The sequence below is a fragment of the Raphanus sativus genome, chromosome 3, assembly GCF_000801105.2.
Source record: "Raphanus sativus cultivar WK10039 chromosome 3, ASM80110v3, whole genome shotgun sequence".
NCBI lineage: Eukaryota > Viridiplantae > Streptophyta > Magnoliopsida > Brassicales > Brassicaceae > Raphanus > Raphanus sativus.
Window position 1 is genome coordinate 14,003,767 of NC_079513.1, and position 17,978 is coordinate 14,021,744.

General features: G+C 38.9%; 5 protein-coding genes and 1 pseudogene across 8 annotated transcripts; 3 read left to right on the top strand and 3 right to left on the bottom strand.

The window, feature by feature from the left end:
• Positions 1-2,719: 2,719 nt before the first annotated feature.
• LOC130510002 (uncharacterized) lies at positions 2,720-6,333 on the bottom strand (annotated as a pseudogene).
• A 337-nt stretch (positions 6,334-6,670) lies between these two features.
• On the top strand, positions 6,671-8,137 carry LOC108847374 (40S ribosomal protein S2-2). Its single transcript, XM_018620600.2, has 2 exons — positions 6,671-7,431; positions 7,788-8,137. Exons 1-2 carry the CDS (start codon positions 6,742-6,744, stop codon positions 7,950-7,952), a joined length of 855 nt encoding a protein of 284 aa, XP_018476102.1. The 5' UTR covers positions 6,671-6,741; the 3' UTR covers positions 7,953-8,137.
• A 121-nt stretch (positions 8,138-8,258) lies between these two features.
• Positions 8,259-9,811, top strand: LOC108847375 (insulin-degrading enzyme-like 1, peroxisomal). 3 transcript variants are annotated; one of them, XM_057004567.1, is made up of 4 exons: positions 8,259-8,591; positions 8,843-8,931; positions 9,027-9,146; positions 9,277-9,811. In XM_057004567.1, exons 2-4 carry the CDS (start codon positions 8,911-8,913, stop codon positions 9,532-9,534), a joined length of 399 nt encoding a protein of 132 aa, XP_056860547.1. In that variant the 5' UTR covers positions 8,259-8,591; positions 8,843-8,910; the 3' UTR covers positions 9,535-9,811. The 3 variants fall into 3 exon arrangements, with proteins under 3 accessions (XP_056860547.1, XP_018476105.1, XP_018476104.1); XM_018620603.2 differs by lacking the exon at positions 8,259-8,591 and having other exon boundaries at positions 8,621-8,931; positions 9,040-9,146; XM_018620602.2 differs by lacking the exon at positions 8,259-8,591 and having other exon boundaries at positions 8,622-8,931.
• Positions 9,812-9,824: 13 nt separating this feature from the next.
• Positions 9,825-11,318, bottom strand: LOC108847376 (uncharacterized). Of its 2 annotated transcripts, XM_018620604.2 has the most exons (5): positions 11,002-11,318; positions 10,748-10,913; positions 10,251-10,594; positions 10,099-10,165; positions 9,852-9,964 (listed from the first exon to the last, which is right to left on the bottom strand). In XM_018620604.2, exons 1-5 carry the CDS (start codon positions 11,091-11,093, stop codon positions 9,956-9,958), a joined length of 678 nt encoding a protein of 225 aa, XP_018476106.2. In that variant the 5' UTR covers positions 11,094-11,318; the 3' UTR covers positions 9,852-9,955. The 2 variants fall into 2 exon arrangements, with proteins under 2 accessions (XP_056860546.1, XP_018476106.2); XM_057004566.1 differs by having other exon boundaries at positions 9,825-10,165.
• A 781-nt stretch (positions 11,319-12,099) lies between these two features.
• On the top strand, positions 12,100-14,905 carry LOC108847377 (probable glycosyltransferase STELLO1). Its single transcript, XM_018620605.2, has 3 exons — positions 12,100-13,976; positions 14,056-14,182; positions 14,249-14,905. Exons 1-3 carry the CDS (start codon positions 12,310-12,312, stop codon positions 14,723-14,725), a joined length of 2,271 nt encoding a protein of 756 aa, XP_018476107.2. The 5' UTR covers positions 12,100-12,309; the 3' UTR covers positions 14,726-14,905.
• Positions 14,788-16,195, bottom strand: LOC130509031 (protein N-terminal glutamine amidohydrolase-like). Its single transcript, XM_057004568.1, has 6 exons — positions 16,034-16,195; positions 15,794-15,899; positions 15,623-15,700; positions 15,415-15,545; positions 15,214-15,338; positions 14,788-15,140 (listed from the first exon to the last, which is right to left on the bottom strand). Exons 1-6 carry the CDS (start codon positions 16,099-16,101, stop codon positions 14,983-14,985), a joined length of 666 nt encoding a protein of 221 aa, XP_056860548.1. The 5' UTR covers positions 16,102-16,195; the 3' UTR covers positions 14,788-14,982.
• Positions 16,196-17,978: the final 1,783 nt, after the last annotated feature.

Consider the following 17,978-nt stretch of genomic DNA (forward strand, 5'->3'; position numbering starts at 1 on the left):
AGAATATCCTAAAATTTAAAATATGATCATACTTTAATTAGTATAGAAGTGATGACTGATTATTAAATCCTACTTTAATACTAGGCCACCATGCACCTCTACACATAGTCAACCAAATGATTTATCCCAACACCACGAAAAGATACATTGTATTCAGCACTTACCATTTTAGACTTATTGACCCTTTTGACAACATAATCATCTATAGCTGTGTATTCCTTCTAGAACAAAGTAAAGACTTTTGGTGTATACACGTCCACTGCATGTTGTAACATTTCTACAGGAGCTAATAACACTGGCGAGGTATGTATCATGCCAAAGTCAGCAGTTAATTCTTTAAATTGCCGTTCATTAAATACTCTTTCATACTGTTCAAAGAAGCACCGCAAGTTAAAACCGCGCTTCAAGTATTTCTTCAAAATATTATTCATACTTTCACTATGCTGTGTGTTCACCATATCGGCTCTAAAAGTTTGACGACCATATACCCTTGCCCATTTTTCTCTCAGCTCAAACAAATCCTTCAGCCATTTATTCTCTGTCAATCCATGCTTCTCAAGCATTTCACTCCATGCTGATAACCACTCTGCTTCATTCTCATGGTCATATACACATTTTCCAAAGTCTGTGGCAAACTGGTCTGGTCCATGAAATACACGACTCAACCTCTTTGTAGCATTTTGATAAATATGCCAAACACATAACCTATGTTTTGTTTCAGGGAACACTTTTCCTATTGCATTTGCCATTACTGCACATTGGTCTGTAAAAATTGTTTGCGGTTGTTTTCCAGGCATTGCTCCAAGAAAAGTCTGAAAAAGCCACTCAAAAGACTATGTCGTTTCATCATATAAGAGAGCAACACCAAACACGATCGTTTGCTTATGATGATTGATGCCGACAAATGGAGCAAAGGGTTTGTCACATTCGTTGTTCTTGTAAGTTGTATCAAAGCAAAGGACATCTCCAAAAAGATTGTAATCACTAATTGACCGATCATCTGCCCAGAATATATTAGTGATCATATCATCCTCATCAAGTTGCATTGAGTAAAAAAAGATGATTATCCTCTTTCTTTTTCTGAAAGTACTCCAAAACAACTCCAGCATCTCCCTTTTCCATTGCTGCCATTCGCTTACGGTATATGTAGTTTTTCAGGTCTTTATCCACAAAACCTATATTTGCTCGCCCCCTTACTTCTCTGCTCAGCATTTCAATGGTTGCTTTTGCTGAAATTCCTAACATATCAGCATCATCAGCATGTTGTTTTTGAGAGACAGAGATTGCTCGGTTACTCTTCAACAAATGTTTCATAAGCGTCCTCACTAAATCATGGTTATGATTCGGCTCAAAAATCACAATCTTATATCTTCCGTTACCCTGAAGATAGCAAGATATGCGAGCTTGACAACCACACCTTGTGGTTGGTCGTGAAAATGATGTCTTGACCTTAGATTCTTGTCTAAATCCCTCTTTTGAGCATACATAAACCATCCTTTCTAGCTTCTGGTTTTTTCTCGAAGTCCGCTGTCTCCTCACGTCGAAACCATGATTTCCTCCATACTTTCTATAAGCTTTATATGCAGACTCATCATAACTAAACTCCATTCTAATGCATAGTTCAGATTTTTTTCTGATTTTCATTACTTGCCTCTAAAGTATCAACATCTTCAGTCTGAAGATAATCCTCGTTATTGCATATGTCCTTTTCTTCATCGTCATCACTGACTGAAGCATCCTCATCGCTGAAAGCATCATAATCATTGAGTGTAACATCTTTTTTCTCAGCTAAAAACTCATCTGACTTCTGACTTAACAAACTGGTTTTAACAAACTGGTTTCACCTGAAACTTGCAAACTAGATTCATCCTCACCAGCAGAAACAGTTTCTTTACCACTTAAATGACTATTCTCCATTGCAAATACATAGAAAAATACAAACACCAGTTAAATATTATAGTAGATATAACATAGAACAATTAGGGGTAACACAAAAAGCTCAAGACTTGACCTTATTTTGTCACCATCATAATAAAGGAAGAAAACCATAGTAACATGTAATTGATTCAATAACTATATTCATATGTAGATGTGATAATCAGAAAATCTAAAAAAAACAAATATGATCATCAATTCACCATGATTAGAGAAAATCTAACAACCCTAAGCTTATAGCTATATGATCACAGCATACATAGCAAAAAAAAAAATTAAACTCAGAGGTTAATAATGTTTTTCTAAGAATTGATGTGATAACTAATTAGTACTTAATTACATATATTCTAAGGATTGTTTGGAAGTTTCTGCACGGAGTGAAGAAGAAGAAGATGTCGATGGAAAAAAAAATCAGATCACGTTTCGTATGGAAACTGTTAACGTCGAAGGTATTTCTTTTTTTTCCAACCTATTTTTCTTTTTTTTCTTTTGATTTTATTTTTTTAAAATTAAGCCAGCATGTCAATTTGATTGATAGAGAGTAGGGGTGAATTACAGGATTCACCACATGGGGTGAATGCAAGTCTTGTCCCTGTCCAAATAAAAAACAATGAAAACTTCAAACTCTTTTTCCTTGTTACCTTTTTACAAAACCACCACCATCACTACCGACGAAAAAATGTTTTTTATATGTTTCTTTTTATATCTACCAAAGAGAGAGACAGACTGAGACCAAGGCTATTAAAAAAAATGTGCTTCATTGGTCTATAGCCTCTCAGTTCTGCTAAGCTACGAGCTGATCGAGCTGCATTTTCTTAATGCACGCTTCAAGCCCAGCATGGTCAGTTACTACTTCAACCGTTGTTGTCTTCTCCAAGTTTTGGTCAGCATAGGATTTCTTTCTATTTGACCTCATTTGGAGACAGACTCCTTCACTAATGACTGGACCCATGATACATCAAACGATGAATATGATGTTAACTTACCAAGTGCCTCCTTTGAGCTCATTCCCCAATCACGTTCACCATTTGAAGAACCCCACCACCAGTTGTTGTTGTTAATGAAAAGCTTAACGAACTGTAAAAATCGTTAAGGAGTTGCTCCTGCTCGTAATCCCCGACAACATATATTGAACTCATCCTGATGAACATATCTTGCGTTGAGAGAAGATCTAAGCCTGCTTGACTGTAGATTGCGACCAGGTAAATGCAGAGCAGGAACATTGGGTTGCGGCCACGGTGAGAGAGAATATACATTCTAAACTCATCAGTTGCGTAGACACTGTTCTTGATGTCAGGTAAAGACATATACTCTTTATTATTCTTGAACTCAGTAGGAGATGAGAGAAGATCATGAAGCATTAACTTCACACCTTCAAGCTTAGGAGGAACAACAATAACAAGTCAGCACCAGCTGCGAGAAGCAGCTTAACCACTTGCACAGCGTTCACAGTTCCACCAGAAGCAGCGCAGTGTAGCGCTGTACTCTGATAGTTCCCGCAAGCTCCGTTCACGTTTGTCCCTTGATCACATCGACGCTTCCGTAAGTTGCAGCCAGTGGCGGATTTAGAACTATTACTAATCGGGGGCACTTTAACAAGTAATTCATTTAAATAAAAAATTTCATAACTAAAAATACCTTACAAATTTATCCTACGAGATTTCATATTCTGGAATTTTTTCACTACTACTTAGTTTGTCACCTTTTCAAACAATTCTTTTTTAACAAAACAAACAACACAATCATTTAAAAACTGATCACTTATCTGATTCCGCAAACTAGTTTTCACAATCTTCATCGCTGAAAAGCATCTTTCAACTGTAGCGGTGGCAACAGGTAAAGTCAAAACTAACTTCAAAAGCCGATAAACCTGAGGATGTGAAAGATGTTTATTTGTCTTCACCATCATGCATGCAAGATCTCCAAGATCCTTCAAATTAGAAAATCTTTCATCTTCTCAAATATTGTCAATATAGAGACCTAGTTGATGCCCAAGAGTGATTCGCTCGACTGGACCAAAATCTTCAGGATAAAACTCAGACAATCTCATAACTTTTAACTGATCAAACTCATGAAATGAATTAGTGGGGCTCAAAAAAGCAATGCAGCCAAGTAATTATGTGTTTACCTCATCAAAACGGTCATTAGACTCTTGAATCTGCATATCCAATATAGTGTAAAAATGCTCCACCTTGTAATGATGCACGTTAGTTGTATTGATTTTTTTCCTTGAATTCTTGAATTCATCATCCATATCCAGGAACTCAATCTTGTTGTTCTTACAAAAGGAAGACACTTTATTTATCAGAGATTCCCATCCATCATCTCTGATCTTGTGCAATTGTTGGTTGGTGGATTTCACAAGTGACATAGCATTCAGAATGTCTTGATTCTTCCTTTGGAGAGCCTTTGACAAGCTATTTGTGATCCCAAGAAGAAGCAACATCAATTGTAAGTAGAACACAAAATCAAAGGTTTGGAAGTACTTTAGAAGACCATTAGCTTGGCGTCTTTTGATACCATCACTTCCATCGATTTCAACATACTCAAGCACTTTAATGATAGAAGCGAACAAATCAACCAACTGCAGCAATGTCTTATAATGAGAACCCCCCCCCCCCCCAACGAGTTTTACCGGGTCTTTGAAGCGAGACCTCTTGGTTCAATCTCTTTCCAGTCTTAATTTCACTTTTTTAGTTCTTTCCTCAACTTATTTCCGGTAGTCTTCTCGAATCTTCTCTTTCCTCTTACAAGAAGCTCCAACCACATTTAGCAAGACAACAATCTTATCAAAGAAATCTCCAACTTCAAAATGTTTTTGTGCAAATGCAACGACAACTAACTGAAGTTGATGAGCAAAATAATGAACATAATATGCAGAACTGCATTCTCTCAGAATTAGAACTCTCAGACCATTGAATTCACCCTTCATATTACTTGCTCCATCATAACATTGTCCTCTTAACTTCTTCATACTCAATCCATGTTTTGCAAACAACGAATCAACAGCACTCTTCAGAGATAAAGAAGATGTTTCTTTCACATGAGCCAAACCAACAAACCTTTCTTTAACTATCCCATGTGTATCAACAAAGCGAAAACCAATTGCCATTTTCTCTTTATCAGAAACATCTGCAGATTCATCCACCAACAAACAAAATACATCATGGCCAACTTTTTTGATAATAGATTCAATAACTTCTTCCGCAAAGCAATGAACTATATCTGTCTGGATTTTGTGGGATACCATCTGATTGTTCTTGGGGGCATTCTCTAGCACAACTTAACTTACAAGCTCATTTTGCTCTGCAATATATTTCACAAACTCCAAAAAGTTTCCCTTGTTAACTGCATTCACCGATTCATCATGACCTCGAAACAGAAGTCCTTGTCTTAGCAATACCTACAAGCATCAATTAAAGCATTCAATCTGATCTTGTATTCATTTTTAACCGCGTTATTCTGCTTATAAAAAGTATGAACAATTGATTGTCCTGGTTTCATCAGATAATCAACCCTTTTACACTGTTGTGAAAACTATTCACGGCTCCCACATGATCACGTAATCTCTATGTCTTGTTCCAGTCATCAAAGCCTTTGGTAACAAATGCATCATCCCTTCCGCATTTGTTTTCAGTGAAATCTCTAAACAAGTAGCAGAATAAACAAAATGCTTTATCTTTCTTCACACTGTACTCTAACCAGCGCCATAAAGATCAAACCAAGCAGGGTTGAATCGTCTCAATTTACTTTGAAACGATGTTATAGGAAATTCATGACCACGAGGTTGACAAGGACCTCTCACAAGGTATTTGCGTCTTATCTCGTCTCTTTGATTTGAAGGGTATTCGGTTATCCTTTTCCTATCTTCGGGATCACTAGGTAAATTCTCCAAATCAACTTCAAAGTCTTTTTCTTTGAAAAAGGCAAATCATCCTCAGAGTTTGCAGATGTAGATGCTAATTTTATTTCAGGATTGAAATATTTCTCCATTGAAATTTTTTCTGTGAGAAAAAAAATTAGCACAATACTATTAGTTTTTATGTTCTCGCGATTTTTATTGCTTAGATCACATAAACAAAATTTTCATTTAGTTTTACCTTTTAGGTTCTGTTTGAACTTGTTACACGTACTTCTTTGTTTGTGTGCGTTAGATTTTGTGGAGAAAACTTAATTGGTAAAAACTAAAAGAAAGAAGACGACAAAAACGTGAATGCTGTGTAATTAGGTCAAAATAAAAAACTTTCATTACTAATTTTTTTTTAGGTTTTGATTGGACATTTTTAAATTTAATTATCTTTGTTTTTATATTAGGCTTCATGAGACTCATATAATAATTGTGTTTAGAATTTTTTTTTTTTTTTGTGTTTAGAATTCTTACTTCTCAGCTTTCCTCATGCGATCATTATATATATAAAACTATATCTAATATTTTTTTTTTAAGTAGTAGGGGGCACGTGCCCCCGTAGTGAACCACATACAGCAACCATCAAGGATGTCCTCAGATCGTTGACCATAAACCGGGCCGAGGATTTGATTATTGACTGACACTGACTGCTGGTCTGATCCTAATTCAAAACCCACAACTAAAGTGATCTTTCGACTTTTGAAATCTTGTTATAAACCGGGCCGAGGATTAGATTAGGCTCAAAGCCCATTAAGTTCTACAAGGCCTTTAGAAACCCTAACTCATTTTGTATCATCTGAACAATATAAAATACAGTTTCGCCGCAAGCTAGGGCTTCCTCTTCCTCACTGCTAACAAACACATTCCAATCTCTCTGTCAACACTCTCCATTTCGAAAAATGGCTGAACGTGGAGGAGAACGCGGCGCCGAGCGTGGAGGAGACCGTGGTGGCTTCGGTCGTGGATTCGGAGGTCGTGACGGTGGCCGCGGCCGTGGTGGTCCGAGAGGACGTGGTGGAAGACGCGGAGGCCGTCCCGCCGAGGAGGAGAAGTGGACACCAGTGACCAAGCTCGGCCGTCTCGTGAAGGACGGAAAGATCCAGAAGCTGGAGCAGATCTACCTCCACTCGCTCCCCGTCAAGGAGTACCAGATCATCGATCTCCTCGTCGGTCCGACGCTGAAAGACGAGGTGATGAAGATCATGCCGGTTCAGAAACAGACCAGAGCCGGTCAGAGGACGAGGTTCAAGGCCTTTGTCGTTGTCGGAGACACGAACGGACACGTGGGTCTTGGTGTGAAATGCTCCAAGGAGGTTGCCACGGCGATCAGAGGTGGGATTATACTGGCGAAGCTGTCTGTGATTCCCGTGAGGAGAGGTTACTGGGGGAACAAGATTGGGAAGCCGCATACGGTTCCTTGTAAGGTTACGGGGAAGTGTGGTTCCGTTACCGTTAGGATGGTTCCTGCTCCTAGAGGTGCTGGTATTGTGGCCGCTAGGGTTCCTAAGAAGGTTCTTCAGTTCGCTGGTATTGATGATGTTTTCACTTCCTCGAGAGGATCCACGAAAACCCTTGGAAACTTCGTCAAGGTTTGATTTTTCTTCCTTTAAGTTGTTTCATTTTGGATGTTGCCTGCGAATTGCTCTTAGATCTCTACCACATTGTTAGTACTACTTGTTTAGAAAAAGCTGACTTTAGAAGTATCGGTGACTAATATGATATAGCTCTGATTGATGGAAGTAAGAATGTATTGAGCTGTTTGTTTGTCATGATGTGTTTGTGTTTAGATCTAATCGCAAGCTCAGTCTCTCCAGATTGTTTGAACATTTGAACACAGTATTACATCAGTCTAAATTGTACCTTTTATGACTTCAACAGACAAATTTAAGTGTTTTGTTCTGTCAGTATGCATTGCCTTAATTCTCTTCAATCATGCATTTTGCAGGCTACATTCGATTGCCTTCAGAAGACTTACGGATTCCTCACACCAGAGTTCTGGAAGGAGACGAGCTTTAAAAAATCCCCGTATCAAGAGTACACAGATCTGTTGGCCACGAAGGGAATTACAACTACGAAAGTCATCACCGAGGGTGAAGACCAAGCCTCCTAAATAACAACAGTGTCCCCTGTTTTGTTTTTGGATTATCTTTTCATGAGTTTATGCTTATGGTCGAAACTTTGGTAGTACTATATGTTGCTGGATTGCATCTTTATATTTTCGTCTCTTCTCAAACGGTTACTTCTGCTCAGTTTTTTTAAATTATGGATATGGTAATGTTCTAGTTTTTTTGCTCAGTCCTTTCGTTGCCTATTTTGGTTTTCACTAATTTTCTATTACCTTGGCTAAATCCTTTAGGTGAAACACTCTTTTGATATTATTTAACACACCTTGTACCAAAACCGAACCTGTCATCCTTTATTGAGTGGTAGAAGCATAACATAAGCTAAAACAACAAGACCCAACAAAGCTCCTACTTCTATCAAGATGGTCTTAACCATCTATCTTCATCAGAAGCCGGAATTAGCAGGCGTGGTAACGACACATTAGCCATAAGCTTTAGTTTTTGAGAAGCAGCAAGTTCTCTTCTGTCCGTTCTTGTGGAACATGTAGAGAGAACATGAGGAGAACCAGAAGCAGAACCATCGCCAAGTCATGGTCGGTTTTTCTCTAAATGTAGCAAACGGTTCCCCGATCAACATGTGCCCTAGACGTGTTCGAATTTCACCTCCAACAAGAACTTATTTAAAGGTAATCAGGGATTTATGGACCCTTGAGACAATTACTAAATGATAGACACCTATTTTTTTAATAAATTTGAGGGCCACATGATGTATACATATTACCACTAATATTCTGGGAAATTATGTTCATTTCGCGGCACTCATGACCGGTTCTAATGGTAAACTTTTTCTGCTGATTCTTGAGTCCACCACCAATAGACCAGTACCAACGGCAAGAGGAAACATCAAGGTCATAAACCACTTGATGGTTTTAAACAGGGTCCTGGACATATTGATTCGAGGGTGGAGTGTCTTTACTGAAAGGCTTTGAGAGTAAACTTCACGAGATGGGTGATGAGGAATTTAAGGTGAGATGCGTGAACCAGTTAGTTCAAGTAATCTAGCTAAGACAGTATGATCCTTTTTAAACTACATGAGTTACTCTTTCTTACTCTTTCTCAAGAGCAATGTAACAGCTTTGATAGACATGAAGCTTGAAAACACACAAGAACTTGAAGGAGGTATCTCGGTTTTACTGGCGAGAGATAGTGGAACACTCGAGTTCAACCGTAAAGAGGCAGAGGTACAGAACCAGTTTCTTTCCTGTCTTGTAAACTAAGTTGCTTTGAATCACTTGTAGGGTTAGTTCAAGTGAGTAAGAAGATGTATGAGAGCAACTAACTGATGAGAAAATGGGATTTCCTTGTGAACAGGTTGCTGCACTGAGTCAGCTTCAGAAGCAGGAGTTAATAGATTTCTTCCAGGAATACGTCAAGATTGGAGCAACACGGAAGAAATCGTTGAGCATAAGAGTGTATGGGAATGGGAGTAAGCATTTGAAAGAAAGGCAAGTGACAAAGAGGAAGTCTCTTCACCATCTGTTGAAATCGATGACATTTTTGGTTTCAGAAATTCCCAGCAACTTCACGGGTCGTTCAGAGGATGTGGACAATCAAAACTCTGAGGAGTGAACCTCATTTCATTATACAAAGACAACTATTGTTTTTTGTTTTATCCTGTCTGGTTGGGAGACCTTAATTTGGCATCAATTTGGTAGAAAACTGAGTTTTAAACAACAAAGACGGTAGATTTATACATTGTCACTGGAGACATTATGATTATGAAAGAAAGCAGACACTTTTAGTTGATGAACTGAGATGGGAATATGAAGAGGCAATGACTATAGTAAGCCACCCTTCTCAGTTCATGTAAGTGTATATAAGTATTCTATACTTGGGTCTAGACCATATATATAATATATGTATATATATGTCCGTTATAGCTTTCATTTTAGTTAAATCTGCATCAGGAGGATGAACTCATACCGTGTATAAACAGAAGGTCGGAAGGAGAGGAGGATAAAGTCTGACCTGCCTCAAGCACTAATTTTAGTCATGCAATCTACATAGAAAACAGAGAAGAGCTTCATTAGAAGATACCACACAGTCCACTCGATGAACATAATTCTCCAACAACGATTGTGTTATATATATATATATATGTGCATTTGAGCTTGTGATTATCCAGATTCGTACCTTGTAAATAAATGGCTGATGCTTTCCTCCTGCTCCAGACCTCTTCACATAACCAATCTTCACCAGCCTGCATCAAGAAATCCATATCTTAGATACCCAAAAACAGTAACTTTTATTTCGATGGAATCCCGTGACAAGTTGGTATATGTTACATTCTGAGAGCTTTGCTAGTATCTGCGTTATCTCCAAGCACTTGACGGATCTTGACTTCAGAAGAGCAGCTACTGTCGAGAAACTCCAAGATCTTTCCAGCCTTACGCCGAACAGAACTCGACCTGTGGCTCTCTTTCTTCTTAGATTCTCCGTGTAGTAGTTTCTCATGACTCGTGGTGGCCTTGATTCTGCTCTCTGTGCTCGAAACCTCGTTGGAGCCTGTAGACAAGCACGACTCCTCCTCCTTGGAGAGTTCATCAAACTCGAGATTCTTCTTCGAGTGTTTCACCGCCTTGGAATCAACCGAGCTGTAAACCACATTTGTACGGCGTTTTCTAGAAATCTGTTCATGGAAAATTGAAATCAAATCCTAAACGTAATCTGTTCCCTAGCTACACATCCATCAATAATCCAGTACCTAGCGAATCTCTAGAATCAAAAAACAGTTCGTGAATCGTGAAAATTGAGATTGATGATGATGATGATGAACGGCTACCTTGAAGTTCATGAAGTCATCCTCAGAGCTCTTCCGATACGACGACGAGGCGTTGTTGGAGAGAACCGAATCGCACGATCTCGTAGACACGAAGCTCATGCTTACTTGACCGTTGATTTCACCGCACAGCGAGCGATTTTCTCCCTCAGATCCAGATCTATCACTACTGCGAATAGATTTTTTTGAGAATCATCGAAGGACGTGTGGATTAGGAATTGAAGCGTTTTCGGAGACTCGGAAACTCGTTCGCGTACCTTGGAGAAGAGAAGAGGATTGGATCGGAGGAGAGGAGGAGGAGGAGAGACGACGCGACTTCTCTCTCGATCGAAGAAGGGAACTCGGTCATCTTCGATTTTGAACTTCCGAAACAAGTTTTCTCTGCGTTTTTCTTGTAGTGGCGCTATGATCTGAGCTCTCTTCTAGTTTTTGAATTTTTTTTGTGTGAGAAAAATATCTCCCTTTAGATGGGCCCTTATGTGTGAGCCCATTACAAGGTCCACTAGAAGTCCTCCATTGAAAGCTGTTTGATGATGGAACCGGAATTATATATTTTTTTTTCTTTTGCTATATACTACCCTGGCTAATTATGAACCTTGAAACAATTTTTCTTGTTCATTTTATTAATAAAAGGAAGAAAAGATACAAATAATATAATTTTGTTTTTTTTTTGTTCATAAAGTATTACAAAATGGTATATTTGGAAAAAATGAATGGTAATAATGTATTAAACACTACTATTGTTTTATATTTAAACAATAGAATTAGTTTTTTGAAAATTGACAGTACTTTTTTATTTATTTTATATATTCTTTTTCTTAAACTTTGTCTCATGTTTCTATTTTTAAAATTTATTAATTATGAAGATAAAACGGTTTTTGAGGGAATGAAGGTAAAATGATATCAATTGTATTTTATGCGTCTTTTTTATCTTTTTTGTAATAAGACCGATTTTTAGATCAGACCCTTTTTTACAGTTTGTAACATCTTTCTTTTAACACATTTTATTGATTCAATCAAAGGAAGGATACAGAGCCGGCGAGTGCAGTTTGTAACATCTAAACTTTGATTTAAATGAAATTTATTTGTTTTAGCAAAAATTGATAGTAGTATTTTTTTTATAATCGGTAAAATAAAAATATGAGAATCCACTACGAAAATAAACTTTTTTATCCTCGTATCTCTTACTACTAGTTCTCTAGCAAGTACGGTAGAAAACATTTTCCGTATCACTTTAATAATAGTTATCTCGTGATGGCTTTGCATTGCCTGGTCCTACTACAGATTACAGCAAGAGAATTACTGTTTAATTGTCTCTTTGGGATCTCTAGATAAATAAATAAAGAAACAAACAAACTTACAAGTGTGTGTGTGTATGCCCATTGACCTCACAGCTCACATACCCGACTTGCATTCAAGCTTAAGCAACCGTCACTTCCAACCACCGCATTACATTCTGTTAGCTCTGATTCAGACAACACACCAACTAGTTCCTCTCTTGTTCTGTTGGAAAAAATTCGCCAATCTCAGTCCTGATTCAGAAAGTTTTGAGCTTTTTGGATCCGATGTTGGTTCAAGATCGTGCGGTGCCGAAGCCGACGAAGATCCGACGATTCGCCGAACCGAAAAACCTAGACTTCACCTCATGGGTCTCCGAGAACCTCTCGAGAATCGTCATCTCCTCCCTCCTCATCGTCACCGTAGCGTCATTCTTCTTCCTCTACAACACCACCGACACCGCCTCCCTCCTCTGTTTCCACTCCCAGTCAACTCAATCCCTCAAACCCCTAACCCGTCCCCACATCAAATGGAGCTCGATCCAAGTCCTCCCCGACAAAACCTCCCCTTACTCCACCTTCCTCACCGAGAGATGGATCGTGGTCTCCGTCACGAACCACCCCACCGAGGAGCTCAAAACCCTGGTGAAGATCCGAGGCTGGCAGGTTCTTGCTGTCGGAAACTCGATGACACCTAAAGACTGGAGTCTCAAAGGTTCCATCTTTCTCTCCCTCGACGCACAAGCTGAGCTCGGTTACCGAGTTTTAGACCACTTGCCTTACGACTCCTTCGTGAGGAAGAGCGTTGGCTACCTCTTCGCGATCCACCACGGTGCTAAGAAGATCTACGACGCGGATGATCGTGTGGAAGTGATTGGTGGAGATCTAGGGAAGCGTTTCGACGTCGAGTTGGTCGGTGAGGATGCTAAGCAAGAGCCTGTTCTTCAGTATAGCCACGAGGATCCCAACAGGACTGTGGTGAACCCTTACGTTCATTTCGGACAGCGTTCGGTTTGGCCTAGAGGTTTGCCGTTAGAGAATGTAGGGGAGATTAATCACGAGGAGTATTACACTGAGGTGTTCGGTGGCAAGCAGTTTATACAGCAAGGGGTTTCCAACGGTTTGCCTGATGTTGATTCCGTGTTTTACTTCACGAGGAAGACGACTTTGGAGGCGTTTGATGTTAGGTTCGATGAGCATGCTCCCAAAGTGGCTTTGCCTCAGGGTGTGATGGTGCCGGTTAACTCGTTCAACACTCTTTACCATTCCGCGGCGTTTTGGGGGTTGATGCTTCCTGTTTCGGTTAGTTCCATGGCTTCTGATGTGATGAGAGGGTACTGGGGACAGAGGCTGCTGTGGGAGCTTGGTGGTTACGTTGCTGTTTATCCACCCACGGCTCACCGTTTCGATAGAGTCGAAGCGTACCCTTTCGCTGAAGAGAAGGATCTTCACGTCAATGTCGGTCGTTTGATCAAGTTCTTGCTCGCTTGGAGATCGGGGAAGCACAGTTTCTTTGAGACGGTACTTGATCTGAGCTTCGCTATGGCTGAAGAAGGGTTTTGGACGGAGCAGGATTTGAAGTTCACGTCTGCTTGGCTTCAGGATTTGATTACCGTCGGATACCAACAGCCTAGGCTGATGTCACTGGAACTGGACCGGCCGCGAGCTGCTATAGGACACGGGGATAGAAAAGAGTTTGTTCCTAGGAAGCTGCCTTCGGTTCATCTCGGTGTTGAGGAGACGGGAACGGTGAGCAGTGAGATAGGGAACTTGATAAGGTGGAGGAAGAACTTTGGGAACGTTGTTCTTGTTATGTTTTGTAGTGGTCCCGTTGAACGCACTGCTCTTGAGTGGAGGTTGCTTTACGGCAGAGTGTTCAAGACGGTTGTGATATTGTCTTCTCTGAAGAACTCTGATCTCTATGTTGAAGAAGCCAAACATGATCACATTTACAAGTAAGAAACTTTATCAAGATTTAAGTATATGTTGATTGAAGTTGTAGCTTCTAATGGTATGTTTGTATGTATGTTTCAGGCATCTACCGAAGATATTTGATCGGTACAGTAGCGCAGAAGGGTTCTTGTTTGTTGAAGATGATACAGTTCTCAACTACTGGAATCTACTTCAAGCTGACAAGACCAAGATTTGGACTACAGACAAGGTATAATAACATTGTCATTTTCTTGCTATCTGGATATGTGTAGTATCTTACAAGGCATTGGTTTAGGTGTCAAAGTCATGGACATCAGTGAAACGGACCGGGAAGTCTGATTGGTTCTCTGTACAAGCGGAGCTAGTGAAGAGAACTGTAAGTACAATGCCGGCTCATTTCCAAGTTAACTACAAGGAAGCAGCAAAGAACAATCAAGACGCCTTAACGGTATGCAGCTCAGAGGTGTTCTACGTGCCTAAACGATATGTGACCGACTTTACCGAGCTTGTGGAGCTCGTTGGGGATATGGACTTGCATTACAAAGTGGCTGTACCGATGTTCTTCATGTCGATGGATTCGCCTCAGAACTTCGACCCTGTTTTTGGTTCAATGGTGTATAAGAGGAAGTCGTCTTCGTTTAACTCTTCTTTGAGTCTGTATTCTGCTCAAGCACCTGCTGTTCACCCTTGGAGCATATCGAGCGAGCAAGATTTTATCAAATTGGTTGGAGAAATGGCTGAAGGTGACCCGTTACTGATGGAACTAGTATGATGATGATGGCAGAGTCAGAGGATAGAGAGGTTGCAGTAATGCAATGATAGAAGAAAACAGAGTTAATACAAAAGATTTGTTCCCTTTCTGATTTTTTTTTTTTGGAGAAAGTCATGTAATGTTCCTTTTGTAAACCATACAATTTCGTGAGTGTATAATGTTTCCTCATCTAAAATTCAATATCTTCTTCACCAATGAAGACTGAGAAAACGTATCATAAAGTTGGAGACAAGGCTTGAAATTAAGACATTGGAATGTTAAGGAAGCTTGGTGAATAGATCCTGAAGCTGAGTGTGGTTCACCAAGACACCAAGTTTCTGTGAGATTGCTTCTCTCACTGTCTCGGGATCCAAGCTCGCCAATGTATCAGCACTGCTCATCGCAATGTATTCACTCAAATTGTGCAAGACTCCATCTTCAAAAGCAAGCAAAAAAAAAACAAATGAGGAAATGAGTCTTGTTAATGGAAGGGTGTTTTAAGGTGTTACCTTGGGAAACAATGGGCTGATGGGGTGGAGGTTGAGCAGTCCAGCTACCATCAGGTTCCTTCATGTGTCGTCTATCAGAAGCAAAGTGCTTAAAGAAGAGAGGAGCATGCACAACGCGAAAGAACCTATAGTAACCAGGTCAGTAATTGCAATAAAAGGCTTGAGATAGGTTAGTTGATGGGTAGGGTGAAGGATGTGTACCTCTGATATTCAGGAAAAAGCTGAAAAGAAGGCTGGATAGTATCAGCCACGTAGGAAGCTAATGGAGAAGGGAAAGGCAAAGTGGAATCGAGATCCCACACTAAAGGCTCAGAGTCACTTTCTTTCTTCCTCTATTGATGCAAACATAAAATCAAATCAAGGCTGATTCATTCCAACAAAGGTACAAAGCTGGTGTTGCTTATTTTACCTGGACACAGATGACATGATAATCCCAGAGAACAATCCCATCAGCTCTGGTACTAGCTTTCTGATGCCAAAGTGGAACCTACACCAACACCTAATCAACATTATAGCTTTGTATTGAAACAGTGCAAATACAAACAAGACCAAAACACAGTAAGTAAAGTAAGATGCGTGCCTGCTTCTTCTCATTGGAGATGAAAACGACAAACAGATCAGAACCCGTCGTATCCGCTACGCCGTTCTCGCACAACGTCTTGCAGAGTAGATACACGTTCTCTTCGCTACCAAAATAAAAGCCAACATATAAAAAGACCAACAACCCCTTCTTAGGTTCTTACATATGAAGCCGCTCTTTATCATTTTGAAGAAACCTGAATCGAAGGAAGGGAGTTTTGTGAGCAAAAAGAATAGCTACCAGTAGAAAGGAGTGTGTTGGAATCGAGTGGCATCCATCGCCGGTAGCTCCGATATTACGCTGCTCATTTTTTTTTAATTTCGATTTGATTCAGTACTCTTCTTTATTTTTCTTAGGTGTTCCACCCACTTTGATCATCTTCTCCTCTTCTAATGGTCTCGAATGCAGCCAAAAAAATAAAAAATAAAAGAGTCTATGCAGTTCAGCAGTTCATCGAGTTAGCGACGTCGTATCATGTATATGTGTAACGACGTCGTATCATGTATATGTGTAATGGCGTCGTATCATGTATATGTATAAGAGTTTCTATGTATAACGGCTTCGTATCATAGTCTCATAATTCTTAAATAAGTTACAACGGCGTCGTATCATATGTATATGTTTAACGACTTTCTTTCCATGATCTACCTCTTACCGTCTTCTCCTGGAGAGAGGAAGCTGAAAGAGATGGTGATGTTGCAGTAAGAAGAAGAATGAGTTTGGTCCAGTGTTCTATTAACTAGAGTGGTACTGCTATCTGCTACATCATTAACCTACATTAGGAGAAGAAAACAAAATCAACACACTTCCGTGATGTGATCTTTTTGAGTGGAACAGAGACCGATGATCACGTAGATTTTTTTATTATTAATAATAAACTTGAAAAAGAAGATGAAGAAAACATGGGACCTTCCACGTGACCGTGAGAAACTGAGGCAAGTTCGTGGACCATACATTTTGCCATTATATACAACTTTGAGAATTTTAGTTAAGATATGTGGTGGGTGACACTTTTTTCACATGATATGTTTTCGGTTTTTTTAAGCCCGGATGTTTTCTAATATATGCCTAATTCCATGAAGCACCATAGTATTCAATCATCGAACCCGTTTCCTATAGATTCATACCAAGTCCCTCCATATTCAAACTGGAGATCAACATTTGTCCGATTCATTGTTTTGAATGAGTCACTCTTTGGTATATCGCTGCTCGAGTCTAGTGCATGTGGTAAATTTTTAATTGAGATTTCTTGACTACACTTAATCAAATCGAAATATGTAAGCCAAGTTACAAAAAAAAAAACCAAATATGTAATTCAAACTAGTATCATCCTCTTTTACAAAAAAACTAGTATCATCCTCCTATTTCTAGTGTTTGCTTTAACATTTATAATCCTATGATGTTGGTAATTTTTTTTTAAAAAAAGCCATTCATTCAACGCGAGTAGCAGCCTTTTTTTTAACTCTTTCTATATAAAATGATTCAAATAATTCAGCAACAAAACATAAAATACCGAAAAAAAATAATGGGTAGCCGATTCTGAAAATATCATTTTCAAAGTACATAACTATGATTGTATATCCTGTTAATATTTTTGGTATATACCCAAAAAAATAAGAAAAACGGTAAGAGTTGGAAAAATAAAGTTGAGAGAAAAGAACAAGTATCATCCATGTCTCCATGACCTCTGATAAAAGCTTAAAAGTATAAAGTAAAGCTGTTCTACTTGCATATATCTGGTTTATTGTATTGTTTTTTTTTGTAACTGGTTTATTGTATTGTTATGAATGAATAGTGAAGTACAAATGAGAACTAACCCTTTAAATATCACCTTATTTACACCAAAATGCCATTGAGTAAATATCAACTATTTTTCTAAAAATAAAAATCAATCATCATTTATTATATCTTACAAAAAACTTACCAATCGGAAACATTATATATGTGAACAATTTAGATCTTTTGCTTGATTTACTCCACGAAATCTATCTATTTAATACAAAATCACCAGATTATTAATTAAGCAATATCCATGAACATATATATATATATATATATATATATATATATAAGTGTACCCTTCTACTCACTTTCTTCATATTCAAAACACGAAGAGAACAAAATGTTAAACAACCAAAATTGGTTTTCTCAACGACGTCAAATCTTAGGGACGAAACTCTTGAAT

Bases quoted from the DNA above. Each gene is read 5' to 3' on its own strand.
- LOC108847374 (XM_018620600.2), top strand. From the start codon at position 6,742: ATGGCTGAACGTGGAGGAGAACGCGGCGCCGAGCGTGGAGGAGACCGT. The intron at 7,432-7,787 runs GTTTGATTTTTC...TGCATTTTGCAG, and splicing joins CCCTTGGAAACTTCGTCAAG to GCTACATTCGATTGCCTTCA.
- LOC108847375 (XM_057004567.1), top strand. From the start codon at position 8,911: ATGGGTGATGAGGAATTTAAG. The intron at 8,932-9,026 runs GTGAGATGCGTG...CTCTTTCTCAAG, and splicing joins TGGGTGATGAGGAATTTAAG to AGCAATGTAACAGCTTTGAT. The intron at 9,147-9,276 runs GTACAGAACCAG...CCTTGTGAACAG, and splicing joins TCAACCGTAAAGAGGCAGAG to GTTGCTGCACTGAGTCAGCT.
- LOC130509031 (XM_057004568.1), bottom strand. From the start codon at position 16,101: ATGAGCAGCGTAATATCGGAGCTACCGGCGATGGATGCCACTCGATTC. The intron at 15,546-15,622 runs GTAAAATAAGCA...TTGCATCAATAG, and splicing joins ATCATGTCATCTGTGTCCAG to AGGAAGAAAGAAAGTGACTC. The intron at 15,339-15,414 runs GTACACATCCTT...TGGTTACTATAG, and splicing joins CTTTTTCCTGAATATCAGAG to GTTCTTTCGCGTTGTGCATG.
- LOC108847377 (XM_018620605.2), top strand. From the start codon at position 12,310: ATGTTGGTTCAAGATCGTGCGGTGCCGAAGCCGACGAAGATCCGACGA. The intron at 13,977-14,055 runs GTAAGAAACTTT...TGTATGTTTCAG, and splicing joins AAACATGATCACATTTACAA to GCATCTACCGAAGATATTTG. The intron at 14,183-14,248 runs GTATAATAACAT...GCATTGGTTTAG, and splicing joins AGATTTGGACTACAGACAAG to GTGTCAAAGTCATGGACATC.
- LOC108847376 (XM_057004566.1), bottom strand. From the start codon at position 11,093: ATGACCGAGTTCCCTTCTTCGATCGAGAGAGAAGTCGCGTCGTCTCTC. The intron at 10,914-11,001 runs GTACGCGAACGA...ATCTATTCGCAG, and splicing joins ATCCTCTTCTCTTCTCCAAG to TAGTGATAGATCTGGATCTG. The intron at 10,166-10,250 runs GTAACATATACC...TTCTTGATGCAG, and splicing joins ACTAGCAAAGCTCTCAGAAT to GCTGGTGAAGATTGGTTATG.